General features: G+C 43.6%; 1 protein-coding gene across 1 annotated transcript in view; it reads left to right on the top strand.

The window, feature by feature from the left end:
- Positions 1-524: 524 nt before the first annotated feature.
- The window catches only part of ADAMTS12 (ADAM metallopeptidase with thrombospondin type 1 motif 12), a 165076-nt gene continuing 141611 nt past the window's right edge, over positions 525-23989 (top strand). Inside the window, exons 1-2 of the mRNA XM_063128170.1 lie at positions 525-734; positions 3139-3500. Coding sequence (XP_062984240.1) covers positions 608-734; positions 3139-3500 — 489 coding nt within the window. The 5' untranslated portion in view covers positions 525-607. The remainder of the gene's footprint in view (positions 735-3138; positions 3501-23989) is intronic.

Consider the following 23989-nt stretch of genomic DNA (forward strand, 5'->3'; position numbering starts at 1 on the left):
TTAAACCCTGGTTGCAGTTGTAGGGCTCTAGAACATTTTTAATCTGGTTTGGATTTGAATATGGCTTAGAAATAAGTTCTCAATGTAGGAAATACAGGAAGTGCTTTTTGGGCAGCAAATCTCTACCTACTTACTTAGGGGTAGGCCCCATTGAACTCAATGGACCTTACTTCTAAGTAGACATATCTATCAGGACATGCATATTAGACTCTTAGTATTATGGGCACAAGCTTCCTTGCTCTTTTCATCTGCGTCCTGCATTTGTAAATACCGTAGCAAGCAGAGACAAACACTTAACTTGCAGAAGGGAGGGTTTCTTCTGCCCCAAACGCAACTGCATTCTATCATCTCTGTGTGAAAGAGGGATTCCCCCAGAAGCAACTTCCTCACTAGACCCTCCTTCTCCCACTCCAGAAATCAGACACCAGGACTTCTAATCACTCCCCCTTTCAGGAAAAAGCCCTTCGCCTTTGAGAGCCGTTTTCTTTTCTCTCTCTTTGTGTGCATCAATTTCCACCGTCCTTGGCCATGCAACTTGACTGTTTTGCTTTCAGCGCAGGGCGCCTTTAAAGAAAGAAAAAGGGGCTCAGTACCCTGCAACTAAAACATGTCTTGTATCCAGAGAAACTGGGTTGCAAACTTTTCCTTTTGGGTTCACCTCCTTAATATCCAGGCGCTGTGCTACGGTAGGGATCCGCCACCGGGCAGCTTTGTCTTCCCAGACAAGAGGCAAGGTTAGTGGCTTCTCTTGTTTTTCATTAAATCTGCTGCATTTCTCAGATGAAAACGTGGCATCTTTCCTCCACGTGCCTGTGTTCATGCTCTAACAAAGGGCCCCATCAGTAAGTAAAGCTAAAAAAGTTTCACCTTTTAGTGCAATACATCTCGCCTCTTCTTCTGTATTTGCACTATTTCGTTGCTGATATGTAATGTTTTATTTTTTTATTTTTTGTGAGCCATTTCTTACCCAGCTTGGGAATCTTTCCAAGTAGACACAGAGACAGTCTAAACGTTTAAAATGCTGAGGCAGCCCCAGGCACCCTGAAGACTGTGGGATATCCCACAAAATGCAAGGCTTGCTTGAGTTGCAGTTACACAACATTGTTGCAGACAGACAGCCTGCAAACCATTCCCGAGAGGTTAAAGTGTGTGTGTGTGTGGGGGGGGGGAATGGTATGCTAATAATCATTATTCATGGTGAGACCTACTGCCATCCATTTTTTGAGGAGCTTGGATTTCAACACTCTTGTCATTTAACAAGCAAGTTTTCATTACACTTTTCCTTTTAATGTTCACTGTTCTTAGTAAATAATGAATATAACTTACTCTACCACTGCCTTCGTTCCTTTTTCCATTATTAAAAAAGAATGAATGAAGAACTGTACTGCAGTTTAGGCAGTTCACAGTGTCAGCCACAAAAGGAGGGGTCTCTGTCATCTAAATTCAGACCCAAGAAAAGCTAAATTAGCGTGATGTATATAAATTATGCAAATCAAGCACATTTGCGTGCGCCCTCCTTCTTGCTCATAACCTGTTTTACTTCTGCTTGATCAAGTAGCGATGCTGGCATCCAAAGTCTCGTCTTGTGAGGACTGAAAATCGTATTTCACTACTGCTCAGGTTACTGACATTTTAGCAAGCATTGTTCACACAGTTTCAAGAAGATATTTAGCAACCGTGGTATCCTTCTGGACCGGATCTCTGGGATGGGAATTGGGGGGATGACTCTGGTCCTGCTTGAAGGTTCAGAAAGTGGTGCTGGGTGACTTCTGATCCATCTTTTGGCCTTTGGGATACTTCAGGTTCTACCTCCTCCCCCATGCTTTTCACAACATCTACAGGATACTGTTTGTCAAAGTCCTCCAGAGATTTGGGCGGAGGAGTCATCAATATGTGGATGATATACAGAGCTACCTTTCTCTTCCATTGTCTGATCCTAATCCTGAATTGAGTGACTGGGAGCACTACAGACAAGATTGAGATCACAGCCCAGCTTCCTTTGCCCTTCACCTTCACTGAGAGAGGAGATATGGGACAAGTTGGCAGCTACCACTCCCTTGTTATCTCCAGTCTGTGTTTGGAGATAACAAGGGGATTTTATCTGTGCTGCTCACCCTCCATTAGGAGGTGAGTGTCATGATCAGGCTTGTTCCCCTTTGTGTGGGGGAAGGAGTTTCAGGCTATCAATCGGAATCAGATTCTGAACCAGAAGACACAGGACTAGAAGTGTACCAGCCTGAAAAGCCATTAAAGTAGGTCGTCTCTGGGGTCAGAGAGGGCATTCCATAACTGGGGAAGGGCAGAATTAGAAAGGGTTTCTTTCATCACCACCATCCACATGAGAGAACTCAGGAAAGGGTCTCAGTTGAGGATATTAGGGCCCAGGTTGGTATGTATGGGAAGATGTGATCCTTCAGATATCAAGGGTTATATCCAAATGGTGCCATACTTCGAGTAGACCCATTGAAATCAATGGGATTTAAATTAGTCAGGACTAACCCCATTGATTTCATTGGGCCTACTCTAAATAGGGCTGTGTCTGGAATCAGGGTTGGCATGGTGGGGCACCTGTCAAGGGCTCACAGCTCAGCAGGGGCTCATTGACAAGGGCCTCCCTGGAGTTGCTCCTCCTGTTTACCATTCTAACCGGCACGTTCACCTACCTCTTGCTCAGACAACAGAGCTGGCGACAAGGAGGAGCAATCAATGCCCTGGGCCTGGCCTATTTACACCATGAATCTTCGCCTGACATGCAAGCAAGTGGTAGCAATGGTGAAAAAGTGGGGGAGCAATAGCAGCTGGTGACAATGGGGGTGAGAAGGTCAACTCACTGAGGAAGGGACCCAATTAAGAGTATCTTGTTGAAGGAACCTCCAAAACCTGGAGCCAGCACTGTTTGGAAGAGCTTTGGCTATTGTTTGGTATAGAAAGGCAACAAACAAACAAATCTGGAATCAATCCCAAGACCCAAGCCATGAAGCCCTTCAAAGGTCAAAATCAGGGCTTTGAATGGCAATAACCGCTTGTAGGCCACCTTGAGTTCCTTAAATATAAAGTACAATAAATAGTCATGTTAATAACCACTCTTCTGTTGATGATAAAAAAGCTAATTAGGCTTTTCTTTTCTTTCTTCCCTAGGTTGTTTTATTGAGACATTGCAAGACTATCAAGTGGTCAGCCCAGAGAAAGTCAATGCAGATGGACGTTTTCTCTCCTACAGTGTACATCACCATGCCTCAAATGTCAGAAGGAAAAGAGACGTCAGCAGGAAGGACAGTAAAGTGTATTATAAAATTAAGCACAAAGAGAAGGATCTCTTCTTTAACTTAACTCTCCATCAAGGGTTGCTAGCCAATAATTATATTCTGGAAAGGCGATATGGCAACTACACTGGGGCAAAGATCATACCACGTCTGGAAACTTCATGCCACCTCATTGGGACAGTCTTGCAGTCCGATTCCAGGAATGGGAAGGCAGCAATCAGCACTTGCAATGGGCTAGTAAGTGACCGTTGCTTTGAAATGTTTATTGCTATTGATAATTTCAGTACTCGGTTAACCCTGTTGTTATCCAGTGGTCCAACTGCCTCCCTAGCTGGTTTCCTGCTTCTGATATATTTAAAGAATACTTTATTGTCGGCTTTGATATTGTCTGTTTTCATCTCCTCTGTGCAAGCTTGTGCTCCCTGTTATTCTCCTTGTTTGGGCAAGACTTCTATTTTCTGAAGGAAGCCTTCGTTTCTCTAATATGCTGGCGACCTCTTGGATTTGGTGCTACCTTTCCTAGGATGTGACATATATTATATCTGACTTTCTAATGTTGTGGTTTTGAGTGCCCTTCAAGCATTTTGAAAGGATACAAGCAGGGAAATTGGGAGTTAAGGCTCACAAGCCTTAACACCACATCTTCCCTAAAGAGGCAGAAAGTGCAAGTGAAATTCTCATTTTCCCAAAGCAAATAAACCATGAGGACAAGATGGAGAATATGATATGCAGAGGTGACTGTGGGGTTATGGAAAACTGATGATGAACAACTTAGGGCCACATACGTCTCTTTTTTTGTTAGAGCAGCCCTTCCCCAACCTGGTGCCTGCCAAAGGTGTTGGGCTACAACTCCCATCATTGCAAGTCAGTATGTCCAATGGTCAGGAATTAAGATGGGGGAAAAGTTATTAGTTATTTTGGGCTGCTAAACTGCTAAGCTGCTAGCACTGATTTATGCACTGATTACCAAAAAAGGGTATAAACAGTTAGGATTGGTAACAGTGACTGATTGGGACTCGTACCAGTGACCAATAATGTAGCATCCCTTGTTAAGGACCATAAGCAGTCCAAAATAACTTTTTTTTTTCCATTCTAATTCTGAGAAGAAGAAAAACTAGTTAATGAATTACCAAACATTGAGTTCAGGCCAGCTGATGAGATTTTGGACTGGTCATTGGTTCAACAACACTCACAGTTCGTACTAGGTTCTGAACAGCACTGGCACCATTTAGGATTACATACAGAGTCGCCTTCCATCTGGTCAGTTCCATGATCAGCTGTATCTGGTCAAGAGGGCAGGGCTCCTGCAGCTTGAACTGTTGCGATGAAGAGGGAATTTCACCAGGTGCTGCATGCATACAAAGGACACCTGCTGAACTTCCCTTTTCTATGCAACTGTTGAAGATACAGGAGCCCTGTCCTCCTTTCCATATGGTCACCCTACTTCCACTGAATGTCATTCACCATTTGATTGTCCATGTATTAATGTAGGATGGAGATATCTTTTTGGACCTCTTCAGTCTGCTTGAGCATGGAATAGTTTTTTCTTTCTTGAATTTTGAAGACAGAGTTTCAGACCAAGCAGAATGCCTGGAATCCAGGGAATTATTGGATTTTGGGGCTAGTCTCTAATCACAAAAAGAGATGTGCAGTAACAGGCACATCTGAGCTGCGGAATTCAAGTCCAGAGTATGTTGTTCTCAACCCTTCGCTTCCTCTGATGTCTACAAATCAAACTGTGCCAATGTAAACATGTGCGGAACAGCCCCTCCCCCCTCCCATCCCATCCGTGTGGAAGGAACATTCTTTTCTTTGGAAACATTGTGGGCCTGCAAAATATCCTGGAACTGTTCGAAAGCAAACTTGAAAGCAGGCCTGGTATAGCTAGAAATGCTCCCCTGTGTGCTCAGCGCTTGGAAAAATAATGAAAAATGTCTTGGACAATTTAAATTAGGTTTCCTAAAGTCCAGGGGGTGGGAGATGGAAGCCGAATAGGTTGTATCTAGTGGGCTCATTCCACCAGCGGAAGGGAACTGCTGATGGAATAGATTCCCCCTTACCTCCTGTAGTCTGAGAAGTGAAGGCTGCTGGCTCCAAATTTGGTGGGGTAGTAAATCCATTCTAGGTTTCAGTCGGAACCAGCCAGAACTCTAAAGGAGATCTCCAAGAAGCACCTTAGAGGTCTCCTTTAGAGTTCTGACTGGTGCTAACTGAAACTCGGACCGGATTCACCACCCACTGACATTGTTGCCACCAGCCGCCACTGGTAACCCATGTGTTTTGGAAGGGTGGCCATATGAAAAGGAGGACAGGGCTCCTGTATCTTCAACAGCTATATAGAAAAGGGAATTTCAGCAGGTGTCATTTATATGCATGCAGTACCTGGTGAAATGCCCTCTTCATCACAAGAGCTAAAGAATTTCACCAGGTGCTGCCTGCATACAAATGACACCTGCTGAAATTCCCTTTTCTATGCAGCTGTTAAAGATACAGGAGCCCTGTCCTCCTTTTCATATGGCCACCCTAGTTTTGGAGGAAGCCCCGTTGAATGCAGTGGGACTTATGACAGCATAAACATACCTAGTACTAAGCCTCACCCTACTTATAAAGAAAGTTTTCTTGTGAAATGGGATGCTCCTGGTGGAGATGTTTCTTTTTAAAGTCTAATCATTCTCCACTTTCACAGATGGATAAACACTGGATAGTGATTCATAGGCTATGGCAAAGGTCATATTCTCCTTCTCGCAGAATGTTGCCCCTTGCAATCACTCATTAAAAACAAGAAGTTCTTCATAGAATACAAAGAAGGTAATGAAAAGGGTGGGGTGGGGGGCAGTGTAACTGAATACGAAAAGAATATTGTTTCATCCCCACTGCCTAGACAGGTGGGAAACTTGGGGCGACCTTTGTAACATTGGTTTTCTTTGAAGGAGAGAGGAATGGTGTCCATTTGTTTTATATACAAAACAAGTGGGAGCTGCAACAAAATGTTGCAGTGTGGAATGTTACTGCTCAGGATTCCAGAAATCCCATTCCATTCCTCCTCTCCTGGTCCCCACCACCAGTCAGTCAGCATTATGTACACACTGAGTCAGTGGTCAATCCTCATTAGTATGTTCTTTTTGCCCCCCAATTTTTTGGGGATACTTCTGCAAACCTTGGGGTTCATCATAGCCTGCTGATATTTCCCTGTTGTGTGTGTATGTGTGATTATTTTGGCAGCATAAGTAACGGCACTCACAGCCTGAACACTGGATAGTGTGATGTTGAAGTTGAGCAGGTATTGAAAGAAGGTTGCAGCAGCAATAAGCATTCAAGCCACACTCATTTTCGAGCAGCATTAGTGGCTGAATGAAGGTGTGGGAATTGCATTTTCACTCTCATATGTATGTGTGCGGAAACATCCTCGTATAGCCCCCAAAAAATCATTTTGGGAAGAAAACTGAGCTGAACCTTTCTCACTGAAATGTTCCTGTTCTCTCTCTGTGTGTGGAAGGTTTTGAGTCTGGTTAGACGAGCCTTCAAATAGGTGATTCTACCACCAGCAACATCCTGAAGTGGTACAGTCAGTGCAGGACAAGCTTTGCCACTACATATTACTGATTTATATACACTGGCCTTCAGTTATACTCAGAGAGGCTTAACCAAGCTTCACGTAAGAGAAAAGCTAAAGGGAAGCCATGCTTGAGTGGCGTCTGGGTCGCTACAAGTCCCCTATACCCGAAATAAATAGTGCAAGCTCACATGCTCACCACTACGACCCCAGTAGCTCTTAATGAACATGGAGTTAAGAGGTAGAATTCGGTTCTGTTTCATGTCCATCGCTGGAAAAGTGGAATGTCTTTGCTGGCTGCTCAACTCACAGCTAGTGATGGCAAATTTCAGAATTCATACTATCCTAGTTTAGAACCCTATGGTCATTTTGAAATGAGCTGAACCCCGCAACAGTGTAGCTAGGGTTAGGGTCAAAGACCAGGGGGCTGCCAAATGCCCCCTCCCAAGAATGGTAGGTGATGGAGCAGAGGTAGGGTGACCATATGAAAAGGAGGACAGGGCTCCTGTATCTTTAACAGTTGCATGTTGTTTATTCGTTCAGTCGTTTCCGACTCTTCATGACTTCATGGACCAGCCCACGCCAGAGCTTTCTGTCGGCCGTCGCCACCCCTAGCTCCCCCAAGGTCAAGTCTGTCACCTCCAGAATATCATCCACCCATCTTGCCCTTGGTCGGCCCCTCTTCCTTTTGCCTTCCACTTTCCCTAGCATCAGCCTCTTCTCCAGGGTATCCTGTCTTCTCATTATGTGGCCAAAGTACTTCAGTTTTGCCTTTAATACCATTCCCTCAAGTGAGCAGTCTGGCTTTATTTCCATACAAACCAGTATGGACTGGTTTGATCTTCTTGCAGTTGCATAGAAAAGGGAATTTCAGCGGGTGTCATTTGTATGCATGCAACACCTGGTGAAATCCCCTCTTCATCACAATAGTTAAAGCTGCAGGGGCGATACTAGAGTGACCAGATACAAAAGAGGGCAGGGCTCCTGCAGCTTTAACTGCTGTGATGAAGAGGGAATTTCACCAGGTGCTGCATGCATACAAATGGCACCTGCTGAAATTCCCTTTTCTATACAACTGTTAAATGATACGCCCTCCTTTCCATATGGTCCCCCTAGGAGTGGCAAACGGCCCCTGTGTCAGCACCTGGACCTGTATGGGCATGAAGAGGACCCTGCTGCTGCAGCATCCTTTCTTCTTATTTTAAAAGAGTTATTTCGCATTTTTATTGTTAGAGTTAGCCGACTGGGCATGTCCATGGTAACAGATGTACATTTTATTATTTTTCCTTTAAAAAGACACTAGTATTTTCTGCAACGAAATGATGCTTGTTCCCAAGTAAATGTGTTCGGCATCAGACTAGCAGAAGCAAACTCCTTTTATTGTTGCAGACATGATGGTGCCATGAATTAAGTGAATTAAACTGCATATGTTCATAGGATTACTTTTTCTTTCTTCCTTTTTTAAAAAAAATAGGATTGGCAAACAGTTTTGTTTTGCTTCTTTGCTCTAACATATTTGGGACATAGAAGCAGCTGTGGTGTGATGAAAGTTGGAGGACCTTTTCCTGTAGGATTGCACTCTAAACCTTGTATCTAAAATTACCTAGATGCATCGAGTTCTGAGAAGTTCAGATCCAATTCATAATGAGTTTGTTGCCACCAAGTATTCCTCTGGCCAGTTCAACGTTTCCCCCACCCTCTAAAGCAAATTTGCGAACTGCATGAGTTTGTAAGAAACAATCAGTGATTAGCAAATGCTCAGTGATTAGCATGCCCTTGAGCATCCTAGCTCTGAGTCCTAATTAATTATCGCAGAAGCCACTTCAGTCTTTTTTTCCAAGAAAAGTTCCATTTTTTCAATTAGCAGTTTCACCTATCATAGCAAGAGCCATAGTGCTCTTGGACAAGGATAATCAGTTTTAGCTCTCTATGTTTCCCTCCTCCAACTCAGAGTAGATTTTGCTTCTAACATTTAATCAACTTTGTAGGGTGACCATATGAAAAGGAGGACAGGGCTCCTGTATCTTTAACAGTTGTATTGAAAAGGGAATTTCAGCAGGTGTCGTTTGTATATATGGAGAACCCGGTGAAATTTCCTCTTCATCACAACAGTTAAAGCTGCAGGAGCTATACTAGAATGACCAGATTTAAAAGAGGGCAGGACACCTGCAGCTTTAACTGTTGTGATGAAGAGGGAATTTCACCAGGTTCTCCATATCTACAAATGACACCTGCTCAAATTCTCTTTTCTATGCAACTGTTAAAGATACAGGAGCCCTGTCCTCCTTTCCATATGGTCACCCTAACTTTATGCGCAAAGCATTTCAGACAAGTTTGTATGAGCTTTTTCAGTCAGAGTCAAGTCAACCAAATTAGGAGATCGAGGGCAGCAAGGTGTCTTACTTTATAGGGGACAGTCCTTTATTTTGGACAGCTGGCAGGAGAGAGTTCTGTATCTGAAGGTGTGCTCTATGTGAAGAGGTGTCTAGTCCAGGTCTGGTTTAAATTCAAAGAACAGCATGGGCCTTGAAGTTGCACATCCTCAGTTAGCATCTGGACAGCAAGACTGAGCAAGGCAGGCAGGTCACCTGCTCACAATCTTCCCCGCTATGGTGAAAGGTATTGTGTTTCTATTTCAGTTATAGTTGTTATTTCTAAATTTGCATGATATATATTTGCATATGCAAATTGGTGTCTTTTGTTGTCTTTTTGGGCGATGCATTTCATCTTCGTTGGCAATGCGGACAGCCTAGTGGTCACAGGCTATTAATATCCAATAAAATATGAAAATGATATTTAGTATTAGATGAGGGGGGGAAAGTCTGCAATCCAGCAGTGGAATCCTATCCTAAACAGGTTTACTTGGAAGCGAGGCCCTCTAATTTCAGTGGAATTTACTCATTTAGGGTTGCAGTCTAAGAATTCCACAAGCTTCCTAATCACTGGACCTTTGAGTTTTTGAAGGAGAACAAGTCTTCAGGCTAATACAGGACTTGACAGCAGATTATACCGTGAAGATAAACAAAGGTTCAGGCAGATAGAACATGGGCTGACGTTTGCAGGTATGATTCCCCTCTCTCTGTGTGTGTGCACGTGTAAAATAACAGAAACTGCTATGGAGAAGGATCCTCCATCACCCTTTTATCCTAACAATCCAGCAAAGTAGGTTAAGGGTGCAATCCTATGCACGTTTGGATAGAAAAAAAGTCCTACAACTCCTAGCATTCACCAGAAAGTGTGACTGATCCAAAGTCACTTGTTGAGCTTTACAGCTAAGCAGGAATTTGAACCTGGGTTTCCCCATTCTAAATCCAACTTTCTAACCCAGCTTTCCCTAACCATCCACCCTCCAGATGTATTGGACTACAAACTTCCATCATCCCCAGCCAAAGATGTGCTAGCTGAGTATGATGGGATTTGTAGGCCAACACATCTGGAGACCACCAGGTTGGGCAAAGCTGCTCTAACCAGTGTACCATGTTGGTTCCTTGCTTTGTCAATGAAGCCCTGTCATTCCATAATCTGTATGGAACTGCAATTCCATTTAAAAAAATAAATGAATAGTCTATGTTCCATATGTTGTTTCAGGAGGATCAGTGCTCCCAAGGGGGTATCTATATGTCCTATTTACCCTGTTGTGGCTGTGCAGTAGCACTGCATTGTTTATATGACACAGCCGCTTACTCGCAGCCACATCAAACTTTTACTCCTGAAACGGCACTTTTTCGTGGTGTGCTTTTACCATAATTTTTTAGTTGCTCCGAGGTCACCACGTTATTTCTCTATCTGTCAGTGGTGGCCTTGGTCCGGGTTAAGCCAGTGGGCACTGCTGGGGGTGAATCGATGTCCTGGGCAAGTGCAGGGACCCAGGCAGGGGGTGGCCTTGGCGACCTGAATGGCCACCGGTGCTTCGGTTTTTCTGGCTGGATAGCCCAGAGGGGATCTACACAGCATCGTGAAGGCGCTTGCGTGCGCCTGCAGGGCGCCCCGAAACTCCTTGTGTAGATCCTGCCCACAGAAGAGATGGAGGAGGAGGCAGCGGCGGCGCCCCGCCTTCTTCCGCCGAGCTCTCCGACCCAGGTGGCTCTTTCGCCGGCAGCAGGAGGCCGGCGGGGAGGTGGGCGGCAGTGGCGGCAGCAAGGACGCGAAGAGCCCGGAAACTTTTCGCCCCGTCCCCGCGAGGGGCGATGCAGGGCCGCTGCCGCTGCCTCCTCCTCCTCCGTCTCTTCTGGGCAGGATCTACACAAGGCGTTTCGGGGCGCACTGCAGGCGCACGCAAACGCCTTCACGACGCTGTGTAGATCCCCTCCCACTCTCCCGCCTGCCATCGATATTTACCAATTCCACCTCACAGCAGCGCTGTTGCAGGGCTTTGAGGGAACTGGCTACGAAGCGGCGTCATATAGACCCCCCTCCCCAACTCACTACTAAGTGGAGAAAATGAGCAAAGTCACGGTGGACGTGAAGGCTAAAAGCTGCAGTATCAATGGACAGAAAGTAACCTAATCCAGATGATAGCCATGAATCGACTGACTTGTTTGCTGCCTGCTTGCATAGAGAAGGCTCTCTTTTCATGCTGGTGTTCTCCGCTTCCTTAACTCTACAGTAGAAACATTATCAGCTGGGCTCCGTTTACCGACTGAATGAGAAAATGCTTGGCATGGCACGCTGTGCAGTTGCTGCCACAGGACAGAAACCATCAGCACTTGCTGGTGTGAGCATAATATTGCGAGATTCTCTTCCGTGGCTTTTTGTTTTGGTTTGTGGCCCTATATGGCCTGTTTGTCATTGACCCTATTCAGAGGACATGCTAAGCCATGGCGGTTAAGCATTTTGAGCTAAACATTACGGCCCAGCATGTCGTGTGAAACATTCCTAACCATGGTGACTGAATAACCACGGTTTAAACACGCTCACTAACCATTTGCTGCAAAAGGGTTAGCAGCCTCACCATGGCTTAGTGTGTCGTCTGAACAGGTCCATTATTTGTATGTTTGTCACTAGACAAACTAGCCCACAATATGTGTTTGACTACAACTCCCAGCATCCCCCAATACAGTTGGCTGGGGGACACTTGGGTGTGTAGTTGAACACATCTGGGAGGACTGGGTTGGGAAAATCTCTTATAATCTATTCCTGATCCTGAGGTCTTTTGCACCTCATGCTGTAATAATGCAGAATTCCTGCCAGCAATGTTCTTTCTCACAGCTCTGCTGCCAATGTGTACTGGCCAACATTCAAACCCCCCAGAAGTATATATCAAAAGTTTCTTGCCATACTCTAGAAATTCCTCTCTTCCGGTTTATGCATAGGGCAACAGTGTGTCCCCTCTTTTGAAGGGCTGTTGGGTCTAACTCAAGTTTAAAGATGAATAGCCGTAAGAAAGGAGAGCAGGGAGGGTCCTTGAAGTTATCCAACAACTGTTCCTCCTGCAAATTTCTCTGCGTTTCCTTCGGTCTCAGCTGATGAACTGTCTACAATACTGCGCTCTTCGAAGCCTTCCACTTGTTCTCGTGATCCTATTCCTTCTCGCGTCTTTATTAATCTTATCCCTGCTATCCTCCCTTCCTTGCTTCATATTATTAATTTTTCTCTGTCCTCTGGTTCATTTCCTTCTGCTTTTAAACATGCTACAGTCTCTCCTGTTCTCAAGAAACCTACTCTTGATAGGCTATCTCTGTCTAACTACCGACCTGTCTCTTTGTTGCCGCTTGTTTCAAAGATCCTGGAGCGTGTGGTCTACTCTCGTTGTCTTGATTTTCTTTCTAGTAACTCTGCTCTGGATCCTTTTCAATCTGGATTCCATCCTTTGCATTCCACTGAAACAGCCCTTACTAAGATTACCAATGATCTTCTTACTGCCAAGTCTAAAGGCCATTATTCTGTTCTTATTCTCCTTGATCTAACTGCAGACATGGTTGATCATGATCTTCTTTTAGATTCCCTTCATGACCTTGGATTTTGTGGCTCTGTCTATAACTGGTTTGCCTCCTATCTAGCGGGTCACTCTTTCAGCGTGTTGGCTAATGGCAGCTCATCTTCTTCTTTTCCCCTTTCAGTAGGGGTTCCGCAAGGCTTGGTGCTTGGTCCGTTGTTTTTTTCTTTATACATGTTGCCCTTGGGTAATCTTATTCAATCTCATGGCCTCCAATATCATCTGTATGCCGATGATACACAATTATATCTTTCATCTCCGGATCTTTCTCCTGATGTTCACGATCGTATCTCGGCATGTCTTTCAGATATCTCAGCTTGGTTGCTTCATCGTCGTTTGAAACTTAATATGGCAAAGACTGAATTGCTTGTTTTTCCTCCTAAACCTTCTCCTCATCTCTCATAATCTCTTACTGTCAATGATGTTACGCTTACTCCAGTCAAGGAAGCTCGTAGTCTTGGCTTTATATTTGATTCCTCGCTCTCCTTTATTCCTCATATTGAGGCAGTAGCTAAATCTTGTTGATTTTTCCTGTATAATATTGCCAGGATTCGATCATTTTTGTCTGTCTCTTCTGCCAAGACTCTTGTTCATGCATTGGTTATTTCTCGGTTGGACTACTGCAACCTTCTTCTCACTGGCCTTCCTTCTTCTCACATCAGTCCGTTGGTTTCTGTTCACCACTCTGCTGCTAAGATCATCTTCTTGGCTCGCCGCTCTGACCATGTAACTCCACTTCTGAAATCTCTTCATTGGCTTCCAATTCACTTCAGAATCCAATATAAACTTCTCCTGTTGACCTACAAAGCTTTTCACTGTCTAGCTCCTTCCTATCTCTCCTCTCTCATCTCACACTATTGCCCCGCTCGTGCTCTTCGCTCCTCTGATGCCATGTTTCTCGCCTGCCCAAGGGTCTCTACTTCCCTTGCTTGGCTTCGTCCATTTTCTTCTGCTGCCCCTTACGCCTGGAACGCTCTTCCAGAACATTTGAGAACTACAAGTTCAACCGCAGCTTTTAAAGCTCAGCTAAAAACTTTTCTTTTTCCTAAAGCTTTTAAAACTTGATTTTGTTCTGACTTTATACTGTTAGTTTTACCCTACCCAGTGCCTGTTTACCCTACCCAGTGCCTGTTTACCCTACCCTGTGCCTGTTTGATTTCTCTTCCCCTCCTTATTGTTTTATTATGGTTTTATTAGAATGTAAGCCTATGCGGCAGGGTCTTGCTATTTACTGTTTTACTCTGTACAGCACCATGTACATTGATGGTGCTATATAAATAAATAAATAATAATAATAATAATAATAATAATAATAACCGTGCACACCTGGATTGAGCAAGTACACCGGTCACCTGTTCATAGTCTTTCCCACTGAGACGCTGCATATTTCTATCTAAATTACCGCAATTATTTCTAATTTTGCACTTATACATATATATTAGCATATATAAAGACTAGGCAAACCTATGCCACGTGTGTGTATTTGTATTTCCTCTGGTTTTTGGTGACACGTAAGCAGCAAGCCTACTTGTACAACGGTTTTGAAGTCTTCATGTCTCAACCAGTGCTGGATATGAAGCCAAAAACAGAGAGCCAGGAATTCTAATATTTGCATTCCCTCACAGATGCAATAAATCCAGGTCTTGTCGCTTGATTAAAGGAATCTTAGTCATTTCATTGCATGTGTTTTTAGCAAGTCGTTGAATTTTGCATATGGATAAAACAATAGTTCTGGAGAGAAAGAAAAGCACCTACTTTTTGTTTCTTGATGATGCACATCAAAATTAAATAAAAGGAAACAACACTCATAGATATATGGACCTTTACACTAAGTTTTCACTGGACTAACCAACACGTGATATAATCAACTCAACCACTTGTATTAGAGGAAATGCTCATAGCTTACTGAGTTTGTATTTTTATTATTACAGCAAGTGTAGTTATTTATATTAACTCGGCACTCTCCTCCACTTAGGATACAAGCGGTTGAGTTGATTATATCATGAGTAGGTTAGTCCAGTGAAAACTTAGTGTAAAGGTCCCTATATTGTATTAGACTATGAGTCTTGTTTACTTTTATTTAATTTTAAATTGGATGAACTCGTTTACAATGTAATACGACTTTATATATATTTTACTTCACTGTCTTATAGCTCCTGACGAAGGATCTCCAGATCTAAAACGTCGAGCGTTTGTACAAATTTGGTTGGAAGTTTTTTTTTAACATTTTTTGCATTTCGGATAAGAAAAATAAAGAAACCTCTTTTGACATTTCCTAGCACCAAAGCTAGTCTCCTCTTTTTCTCATAGCCTTTTCGTGGTACTTTCCCCCTCTTTTTCCACAACTGTCTTCTGAACGGGTCCATTGTATTATTCCCCGTAAAGCTGTGCATTTTTGATATCTATGTTTTACCATGAGTTTTTACTTTGCTCCAGTGCTACCACAATTGTTTGTGCATGTGTCAGGGATGGCTTCAGTTCGTATTAAGAGAGTGAGTGTAGTGAGGGGGCGGATCCCAGAGCAGGTAGGCACAGGAATACAGGGCAGGGGGCAGGCTCCAGGTGAGTGTTTAGTCATGGTCACCATGATGACATTAAAGTCTAATTCTGTAATGAAAGTAAGGACAGTTATTATGTATTACACATAAATTCAATGAACTGTAGTTGCGGAGATACGCAGATACAGGCTTTCAAAGCTACAATGTTGTGCAGAGTTGCCAGAAAACAATAACAAAATGCTTTTGGAGGTTTTCAGGCACTTGATATTTGCTGTGTATTACTGCCATGTGACAACAGTGTTGCGAATTTCCTTGGCTGGATAGGTCTAATACAAAAGCAGCATGATAGACAGCTGTATGCTATCCCCCTTCTTTTCTCTAGGAAGAGCTGGCTGGGGGATGCTGGGAGCTGTAGTCTAACACATCTGGAGGGCACCAAGTTGGGGAAGTCCTCTTTAAAACAAAAAAAACCCATTTACAATAATCTCCCACCTCCGCACCTCTCCATATGATTTGCTGTGTTGGGTAGGGTGACTATATGAAAAGGAGGACAGGGCTCCTGTATCTTTAACAGTTGCATAGAAAATGGAATTTGAGCAGGTGTCATTTGTATACATGGAGAACCTGGTGAAATTCCCTCTTCATCACAACAGTTAAAGCTGCAGGAGCTATACTTGAGTGACCAGCTTTAAAAGAGGGCAAGGCACCTGCAGCTTTTACTGGTGTGATGAAGAGGACATTTCACCAGATTCCCCATGTATACAAATGACACCTGCTGAAATTTCCTTTTCAATGCAACTGTTAAAGATACAGGAGTCCTGTCCTCCTTTTCATATGGTCACCCTAGTGTTGGGTGTGTTTGTCTTTGTGTGTTATAGGTCAATCACTTTCCAAGCTTTTCCTGCCATACACAATAGAGAAAAAGGCTGTAATTATCCTTTTTTTTTGGTTCACAGCATAACTCCTTATCATGTACATTGATGGTGCTATATAAATAAATAATAATAATAATAATAATCTTTAGAATAAGAGGACATGTTCAGCATCTCACTACTGGGCAGAGGGGCTAAGCTACAAGCAAAAAAGAGGGGGACCATATATTTTACACAGAAATACACTAAAGTGTTTAAACAACATTGTACAATTCTAAAAAAAAAAAAAGTTTGGACATTATGAAAATTTTCATTCATAGGGAGCCCACAACCTCCCTAGGTAACTGGTTCCATTGTCGTACTGCTCTAACAGTCAGGAAGTTTTTTCTGATGTCCAGCCGGAAACTGGCTTCCTGTGACTTGAATAACGGTCTCAAGTTACAGGAAGCCAGATTTTGGCTGTACATCAGAAAAAACTTCCTGACTGTTAGAGCAGTACGACAATGGAACCAGTTACCTAGGGAGGTTGTGGGCTCTCCCACACTAGAGGCATTCAAGAGGCAGCCATCTATCAGGGATGCTTTAGGGTGGATTCCTGCATTGAGCAGGGGGTTGGACTCAATGGCCTTGTAGGCCCCTTCCAACTCTGCTATTCTATGATTCTAAGTTCCTCTGGGTAATGGTTGTCAGCCTAGTCTTTGCTGACTGAAGTAGATTCTTCCCAGAGGACCTGAGTATGCGGGGTGGATTGTATGGAAGGAGGCGATCCCGCAGGTAGCCTGGACCCAAACCATGTAGGGCTTTGGGCCATTGACCACTGCTAGCTGAGGATGTTGGGATCTGAAGCCCATCACATCTGGAAAGCATAAAAAGAATTGCTGTCTGTTCCTTGCTTGTTGCAGTTATTATCTTTGATTTCACATTTTTAAAAAATGTAAATTATGATATAAATGGCCCTTTGGCAGTGTTCTAAATCCAGGGAATGGGAAGAGAGTGAGATATAAGGGAAGCTCGATTCCCAACGAAATAAAACAACGTGTTCTTGTTGTTCCATTTTCCAGTGGCCTTTCTGGCAGCTGGATAGTTCAGCTGTCTGGAATCCTTTGCATATAAATACTGAGCTATCTTGGGTGTTTAGATGAGTGAAGGACACTAAGCATGGTGTTCTTATGGAGATGAAACATAAATACATTTTAGGAACTATAAGGCAGGATTTACAAAGGAAGGTTCATTGCCAGGGAACTCTGTTCTGCACAGACACCTTGCTACCAAATAGCCAAAGTTTAGTAATAGCCCATGAACAGCCCTGAAAGATCATACAGTGGGCTCACCCTTTCCTTGTGGGATAGTTAGTAGTAATGGTTGATTTCTGTTGTGCACAATATCCTGTAAAGATCAATTATCAACAAGTCCAGCCACATGCATCTGGTCCTTCTCCCCCATATTTTTCCTGCTGACTAAGAGACACTAGAGATGAGTTTGTTTTGTTTCTTAAAGAGATGTAAGCAAAAATGTTCTCTGGGCAACTCATAAGCAAATAGAAGCAATTGCATTTTAAAAATTGCCATAAATCCCCAAACTATAAAATCTACATACACAGGATAAAATCCAGCAGCACAGAATAAAACAAATATAACACTCTCAAAGCAGCAACACAATTTTCAGATCAACTCTAAGAATCTCAACAGCTCTGTTAAAAGATGTTAAGGCTTTAGCTAGACCTAAGGTTTAGCCCGGGATTGTCCTTGTTCATGTAAATGACAAACAAGGGATCCCGGGAGCAGGCAGGGACGACCCCAGGACGATCCTGGGTTAAACCTTAGGTCTAGCTAAGGCCTAAGATTGAAAAGGTGGTGTTTTAAAAACAAACACCCTTGCTGATAAGACTCCTCACAGCCAATGTAGCATCCCTGTAATGCTTGAGAGAGCTAAATAACTCTCAGCCTACACCTTGGCCTTGGGAGGACTAACTTATCAAAGAGGCTAAAGCTTTCACCGTCCCCCCTTCCCACTTCAGTAAATATATCTCCTAGCACTATAATCTCCACCAATCCTTAGGAAAACAAAGCTTGCCTTGGCCCTTCCAGCTCTTACTGTTTTCTGCCCCTCTCCCGTGCCATTTATATAGCTGCCTCTGTAGCTTGGATTCATGGTTCATCCCTGGCATCCTGCCCCCTACCATGTTCAGAATGCCATAACCCTCTTTAGGTGCAGCAACATCAAGAGCCAGCCCTGAACAATCTTTCACAGGCTGGGAAAATATGAGGATGCCAGGCAAGCCTCTTGAGGGATAGTGTGCGAGGGGTGGTGGTGTTGATACTGAAAAGGCTGTATCTAGCTCCTTCCTATCTCTCCTCTCTCATCTCACACTATTGCCCCGCTCATGCTCTTCGCTCCTCTGATGCCATGTTTCTCGCCTGCCCAAGGGTTTCTACTTCCCTTGCTCGGCTTCGTCCATTTTCTTCTGCTGCCCCTTATGCCTGGAACGCTCTTCCAGAACATTTGAGAACTACAAGTTCAACCGCAGCTTTTAAAGCTCAGCTAAAAACTTTTCTTTTTCCTAAAGCTTTTAAAACCTGATTTTGTTCTGACTTTATACTGTTAGTTTTACCCTACCCAGTGCCTGTTTGCTTTCTCTTCCCCTTCTTATTGTTTTATCATGGTTTTATTAGAATGTAAGTCTATGCGGCAGGGTCTTGCTATTTACTGTTTTACTCTGTACAGCACCATGTACATTGATGGTGCTATATAAATAAATAAATAAATAAATAAATAAATAATTGGGAACCCCAAATGACTGGTTAAATTTCAGGGCAGTGATGTAGTGAAATCAGGGTTCATGGGGACACAGCACTGACACTTTTTTATTAGCAGGGATGCTGATGTTATCTGCCGCTCAGCTTTGAATTCCCTGTTCTCTCTGATCTTAGCTGCAATCCTCACAGTAGTTGTGGAAAAATAAATTTCCCCAGCAAGAATATGTTCTCTGTTATAATGCAAGATAAGCCAGTTGGTATAGTGGCTAAAGTGTTGGACTGAGAGTTGGGAGATCTGGGTTCTAGGGTGGTTTCCTGCATTGAGCAGGGGGTTGGACTCGATGGCCTTATAGGTCCCTTCCAACTCTACTATTCTGTGATTCTAGTCCTCACTCGGCCATGAAAACCCACTGGGTAACTTTGGGCCAGTCACAGGGCATGTCTACACCAACCATTTATCCTGGGATCATCCCTGTGCATCCAAATGCCACACAGGGGATCCCGGGAGCAGGCAGGGATGATCCCTCCATTTTCCTGGGATAATTTTTAGGTGTAGAAAGGACCACAGACTCTCAGCCCAACTTACCTCACAGGGTTGTTGTGAGGATAAAAAGGAGAAGAGGAGGATTATGTACGCTGCCTTGGGTTCCTTGGAGGAAAAAAGGTGGGATATAAATGCAATAATTAATGAATAAATATATTTCTGAATGGCTTGATCTTGAATGGCAATGAAGATCCATTAACTTTTAAAAAAACCTATCTCTGGTGGAGATGAAAACTGCTAGAACTGGTTTGTTGACATAGATCAACACAGGTTCTTGCATTTTTGGATGCTCCTAGGAGGTGTGTCTATGGAGATTGTTATGATGAGTGCTTGCACTTCAAAATTTACCACTGTTCCGGGGCCCTGAGTTTGAAACCCCTGCTTAAAGGGTATCCTTAAAACAGAGAAGATGTATGCTCTCCCCACTTACTGTTCTAATCTTACTGACAGCTGCTCTGTGTTCAAGACCTAAGATTGTAAACTCCCCTTTCTTGTAAAAAGAAAGGGGAGTTGCATCACGCAAAAGAAGGAAAAGAAAGAAAAGAAGCAAAAATCCAGTATATGTCATTGTTGGAGGGACAAAGACCAAGCACTGGGAGGCCATAATTTCTTCCCAGCAAGCAAAGCAGATAGAGCAGAAAACCGTGGGAAAGCAACGAGGTCTACAGCCGTGCCAGTGTTAAAGAGAGGAAATTGTTTACCAGCGTCCTTCTACCCTTTCACATTCATTTATGCAGATCAAGGAGCCAACGTATGAAGTGGCATCATTAGTCATGGTTCACATGCTGTTCTCAAAAGGCTCGGCACACAAACGACTGTGCACTTAACAGAAGTGGATGAAACTGCAAGTCCTGCTACGAGATAAGAGCTGAGTCAGAGATGAGACATGATCTTCAGCCTCTTGTGCTATATCTATTGCTGGGCTGTATGCTGAGTCGAAAGCACCTCCGGTTAAAAAGGATCAGGTAGAAGGTGATTCAGCAACCTAGCTTCTTTGGGCAGAGGCTAGGGCACTTCTCACACTTGCCTTGCCCTCACCCCAATTTTGAAGAATTACTTAAAAAAATAAAATAATCAGCACTACAGCACCAAGTCACCAACTTTTTTTAAAAAAAAATCAATTTATGATTATGAATTTTAACAAAATAAAGCAATAAAACAAAACGAAAAGGAAAAAAAACAAAACAAGTGTAGCTACATAGTTCAAAAGCCTCAGTTTCAAATATTAAAGCATTCTAAAGGAGAAAAAACAGTAAGTTACACATAAACTTCAGTAAAGGCAGAACAATTATCCAAATACAAGTCCATTTGGCATTGGCGCCTATATAGCACTCTTTCAAATGTATGTTGTTAGATCTTCAATCCATTGCATTATAAGTGTTGAGCTTTTATCTTTCCAATGTTGTAGTATCCCCCTTTTAGCAGTCAAAATGGTGTGAAAAATCCGTTTAAAGTGGCCATGGGCTTCTTTAAATGAGCAATTTATAGCATGCTTGTGACTGGCCATTCACGGATGTTTGCAGGTCATTTTGATGACACAGTGCGCAGTCCATGTCCCTCTGTTTTTCTCTGTTTTTTGTTAAAAAATAAACCTCAGAAATCCAGATTCTTCTAAAATACGTTGGTATTTCTCCAGATTTCCTGCCATGTGTAGTCAAAGTGGTGCTATAAAATGGCCACTAGAGGGCACTTCCCCATTAAACTGTATGGGCCAGGAGGTTTTGCATTACAGGCCACGTTGTTGCTGCTTTCTTCCTGTGTAATTCAGTTCATTTTAAATGCGGAAGTAAACCGGGAAGCAGAGCACCAGTAAGGAAATGCGATTTTCCACAATCTGAAAGAGCTACATGTGGTTCTAGTCACCAATTTATTTTCCATCCAATACCCTAGACCATGATGCAGAATCTCCACCCCAGTGCCAAATCCAGCCCTCTTGGAGTCCCAACCCAGCCCTCCACAATTAACCAGACAGACCCACCCCTCCCCTCCCCCTACCTTCTTTCCCCCAACCACCTATTATTTGATGGTTTCCCCATTCTAAAAGGTCAAAATGCCTCTCCTTACTTCCTGGCTGGAAGAGTTTTAAGCCAAAATATGCTGTTTCCATATCTTTAACAAAAGTGTTTGATGAAGTGGAGAACATCCAGAACAAAAAACACTTCCTCATTTTCTCACAACAAGGACAGATATTGAATCCATCTCAAGTACAGGGCCTCATCTACACCAAGCAGGATATTGCAGTATGAAAGTGGTATATGAAAGGCAGGAGCCACACTACTGCTTTATAGTGGTATTGAAGTGCAATGACAACTGTTGGGGCCCATTGACACAGACCATATACCACTTTCATAGTGCAATATCCTGCTTGGTGTAAATGAGGTCATGCACACACGTCCAATGAATGTATTCATGGTGGCACAGTGTGAAATAGTGCTTTAAAATAAACTTAAAATTCCACTCCCACTGCAGTTTTGTTTCACCCAAGTACTACTCAGTCAGGAGGGCTGCTTTTACCATCTATGGGACAGCCTCACTGGCCCGATTAGCACAGTTGCCATGGCTTACACAAGCCATGGTGGATTGTTGAAGCCATGGTGCATGCTGGGCACCATTTGCCTAATTACTCAAGCAGGCCCAGCTAGTTGTATCATCCAAATCCAGGGTCATGGCTTGTTTGAGGAGGAAATTGTTGATTTAGAGGAGGAAATTGTTGATTCACAGCAGAGTTGCCTTATACAAAGAAAGTGATGTAACGCAGCATTTAGTATTAGAGGGAATAAACACAGGCTAGAGCCAGTTTAGAAGAAGTTCAAATCATGTTACTTTATTAGTGCTTTTATACACACCATTGAAGAAGGCTATCTAAGATAAGAAGCATCCCCTAATGCTGGGTGGGTGAGTATAAGTAAGCGAGAAATGAGATACAGTTGCTTGCCTCCCTCAGGGAGAGAGCGAGAGCAGATGTTGATTGTGGCAGAGACAAAAAGGAAGAGGAAGGGAATGGATAGGAGAAAGGAACCAATGAAGTTACAGGATAACAAGGGGGGGTGATCAAAACAAGCAGCTGTGGATATCCCCCCCCCCCCAGTACCTAGAAGCATGTGGAATTGTTCCTATTATCCAACAGAAGCAAGTAGGGTCATGCGCCATTGAACCCCCTGCCGGCTGCCCAACCATGTTCAGTAAACCCACTCAGAATTGCCAGCCAACTGCAGGGGCCTGATTCCTCATTGAGCTGCCATTTTGCGTAAATGCCCGTTTACGGAAATGGTGTTTGTGAAGTGACCATTTATGCCTGAAATTTGATGTAAATGGCCCCTTTATGGACCCAATTCTGCAAATGGGTATTTATGAAAAATGACAAGTCACCATTTTATACAAAATGTTGGCTCAGCAAACCAGCAGAATCAGGCAAGTGCAGGGGTCCGCGGACTGTAGTCTGGGAGGCCGAGTTGGGGGATATCTGCCATAATCCACCCCCTTCCTGGACTCCTGTGACACCCCCAGAAACAACCCCAACAGCAGGTGATCTTGCAAACTGGGCCATCAGATTTAAGGATTTCAGGTCTTCTGTTCATATTCTGTTTAGTACCATCTGAAAAACAGGTTCATAGTTTGGGGGTGCTCTTAGACCCATTTCTGTCGTTGGAGGCTCAAGTAGCCGCCACGGCTCGGAGTGCCTTTTACCATCTTTGGTTGGTTCGCCAACTACGGCCTCTCCTGGACAGGGATAGCTTGACCACGGTGGTACAAGCATTGGTAACCTCAAGATTGGATTACTGCAACGCGCTCTATGTGGGGCTGCCCTTGAAGCTGCTCCAGAAGCTGGAGCTAGTGCAGAATGCTGCAGCTCGGCTGTTGTCTGGAGCTGCCCCTTTCCAGCATGTAACTCCTCTGCTGAGGGAACTGCACTGGCTGCCTATTCGCTACCGGGCCAGGTTGAAGGTTCTTGTACTTGTGTACAAAGCCCTAAACAACTTGGGACCAGGATACCTGAGAGAGCGCCTTCTCCCTTACCAACCTGCCCGGTCACTGAGGTCATCCGAGGGCCTGCTCCTGGTGGTTCCACCTAGATCCATCCTCCGATTGGAATCTACCAGGGGAAGAGCCTTCAGCGTGGTGGCGCCCCTCCTGTGGAATTCCCTGCCTCTGGAGGTCAGACAGGCTCCAGCCTTGTACTCCTTTCGGCACCTCCTGAAAACATCTTTATTCCAAGAAGCCTTTCTTTAACATGCAGGCTTGCTTTTCTGTTTTTGCTTCTTTTTAAATTTTGTTTTAACTGTTTTATTCTGTTTTTATTTTCATTTTACCTTGTACACCGCTCCAAAGTTTTTCAATGGGGAGCGGTATATAAATATTCTAAATAAATAAAAAGACAAGCTAGCTATGAATTGAAAAAAACATGTTATTACGACTTAGCATGCTTAAGAACTTAAAGGGAGAACAGTTTGCATGCAATGAAAACATTATCTTAAATTGCTTTCTTTGCAAGTATAATCACAGGCTGGCCTTTTTGTTTTGGTTTTTGGATGTTTTCCACTTCATCAAACACTTTTGTTAATGATATA

The sequence above is a fragment of the Elgaria multicarinata genome, chromosome 6 (genome assembly GCF_023053635.1).
Source record: "Elgaria multicarinata webbii isolate HBS135686 ecotype San Diego chromosome 6, rElgMul1.1.pri, whole genome shotgun sequence".
Classification (NCBI taxonomy): Eukaryota; Metazoa; Chordata; class Lepidosauria; order Squamata; family Anguidae; genus Elgaria; species Elgaria multicarinata.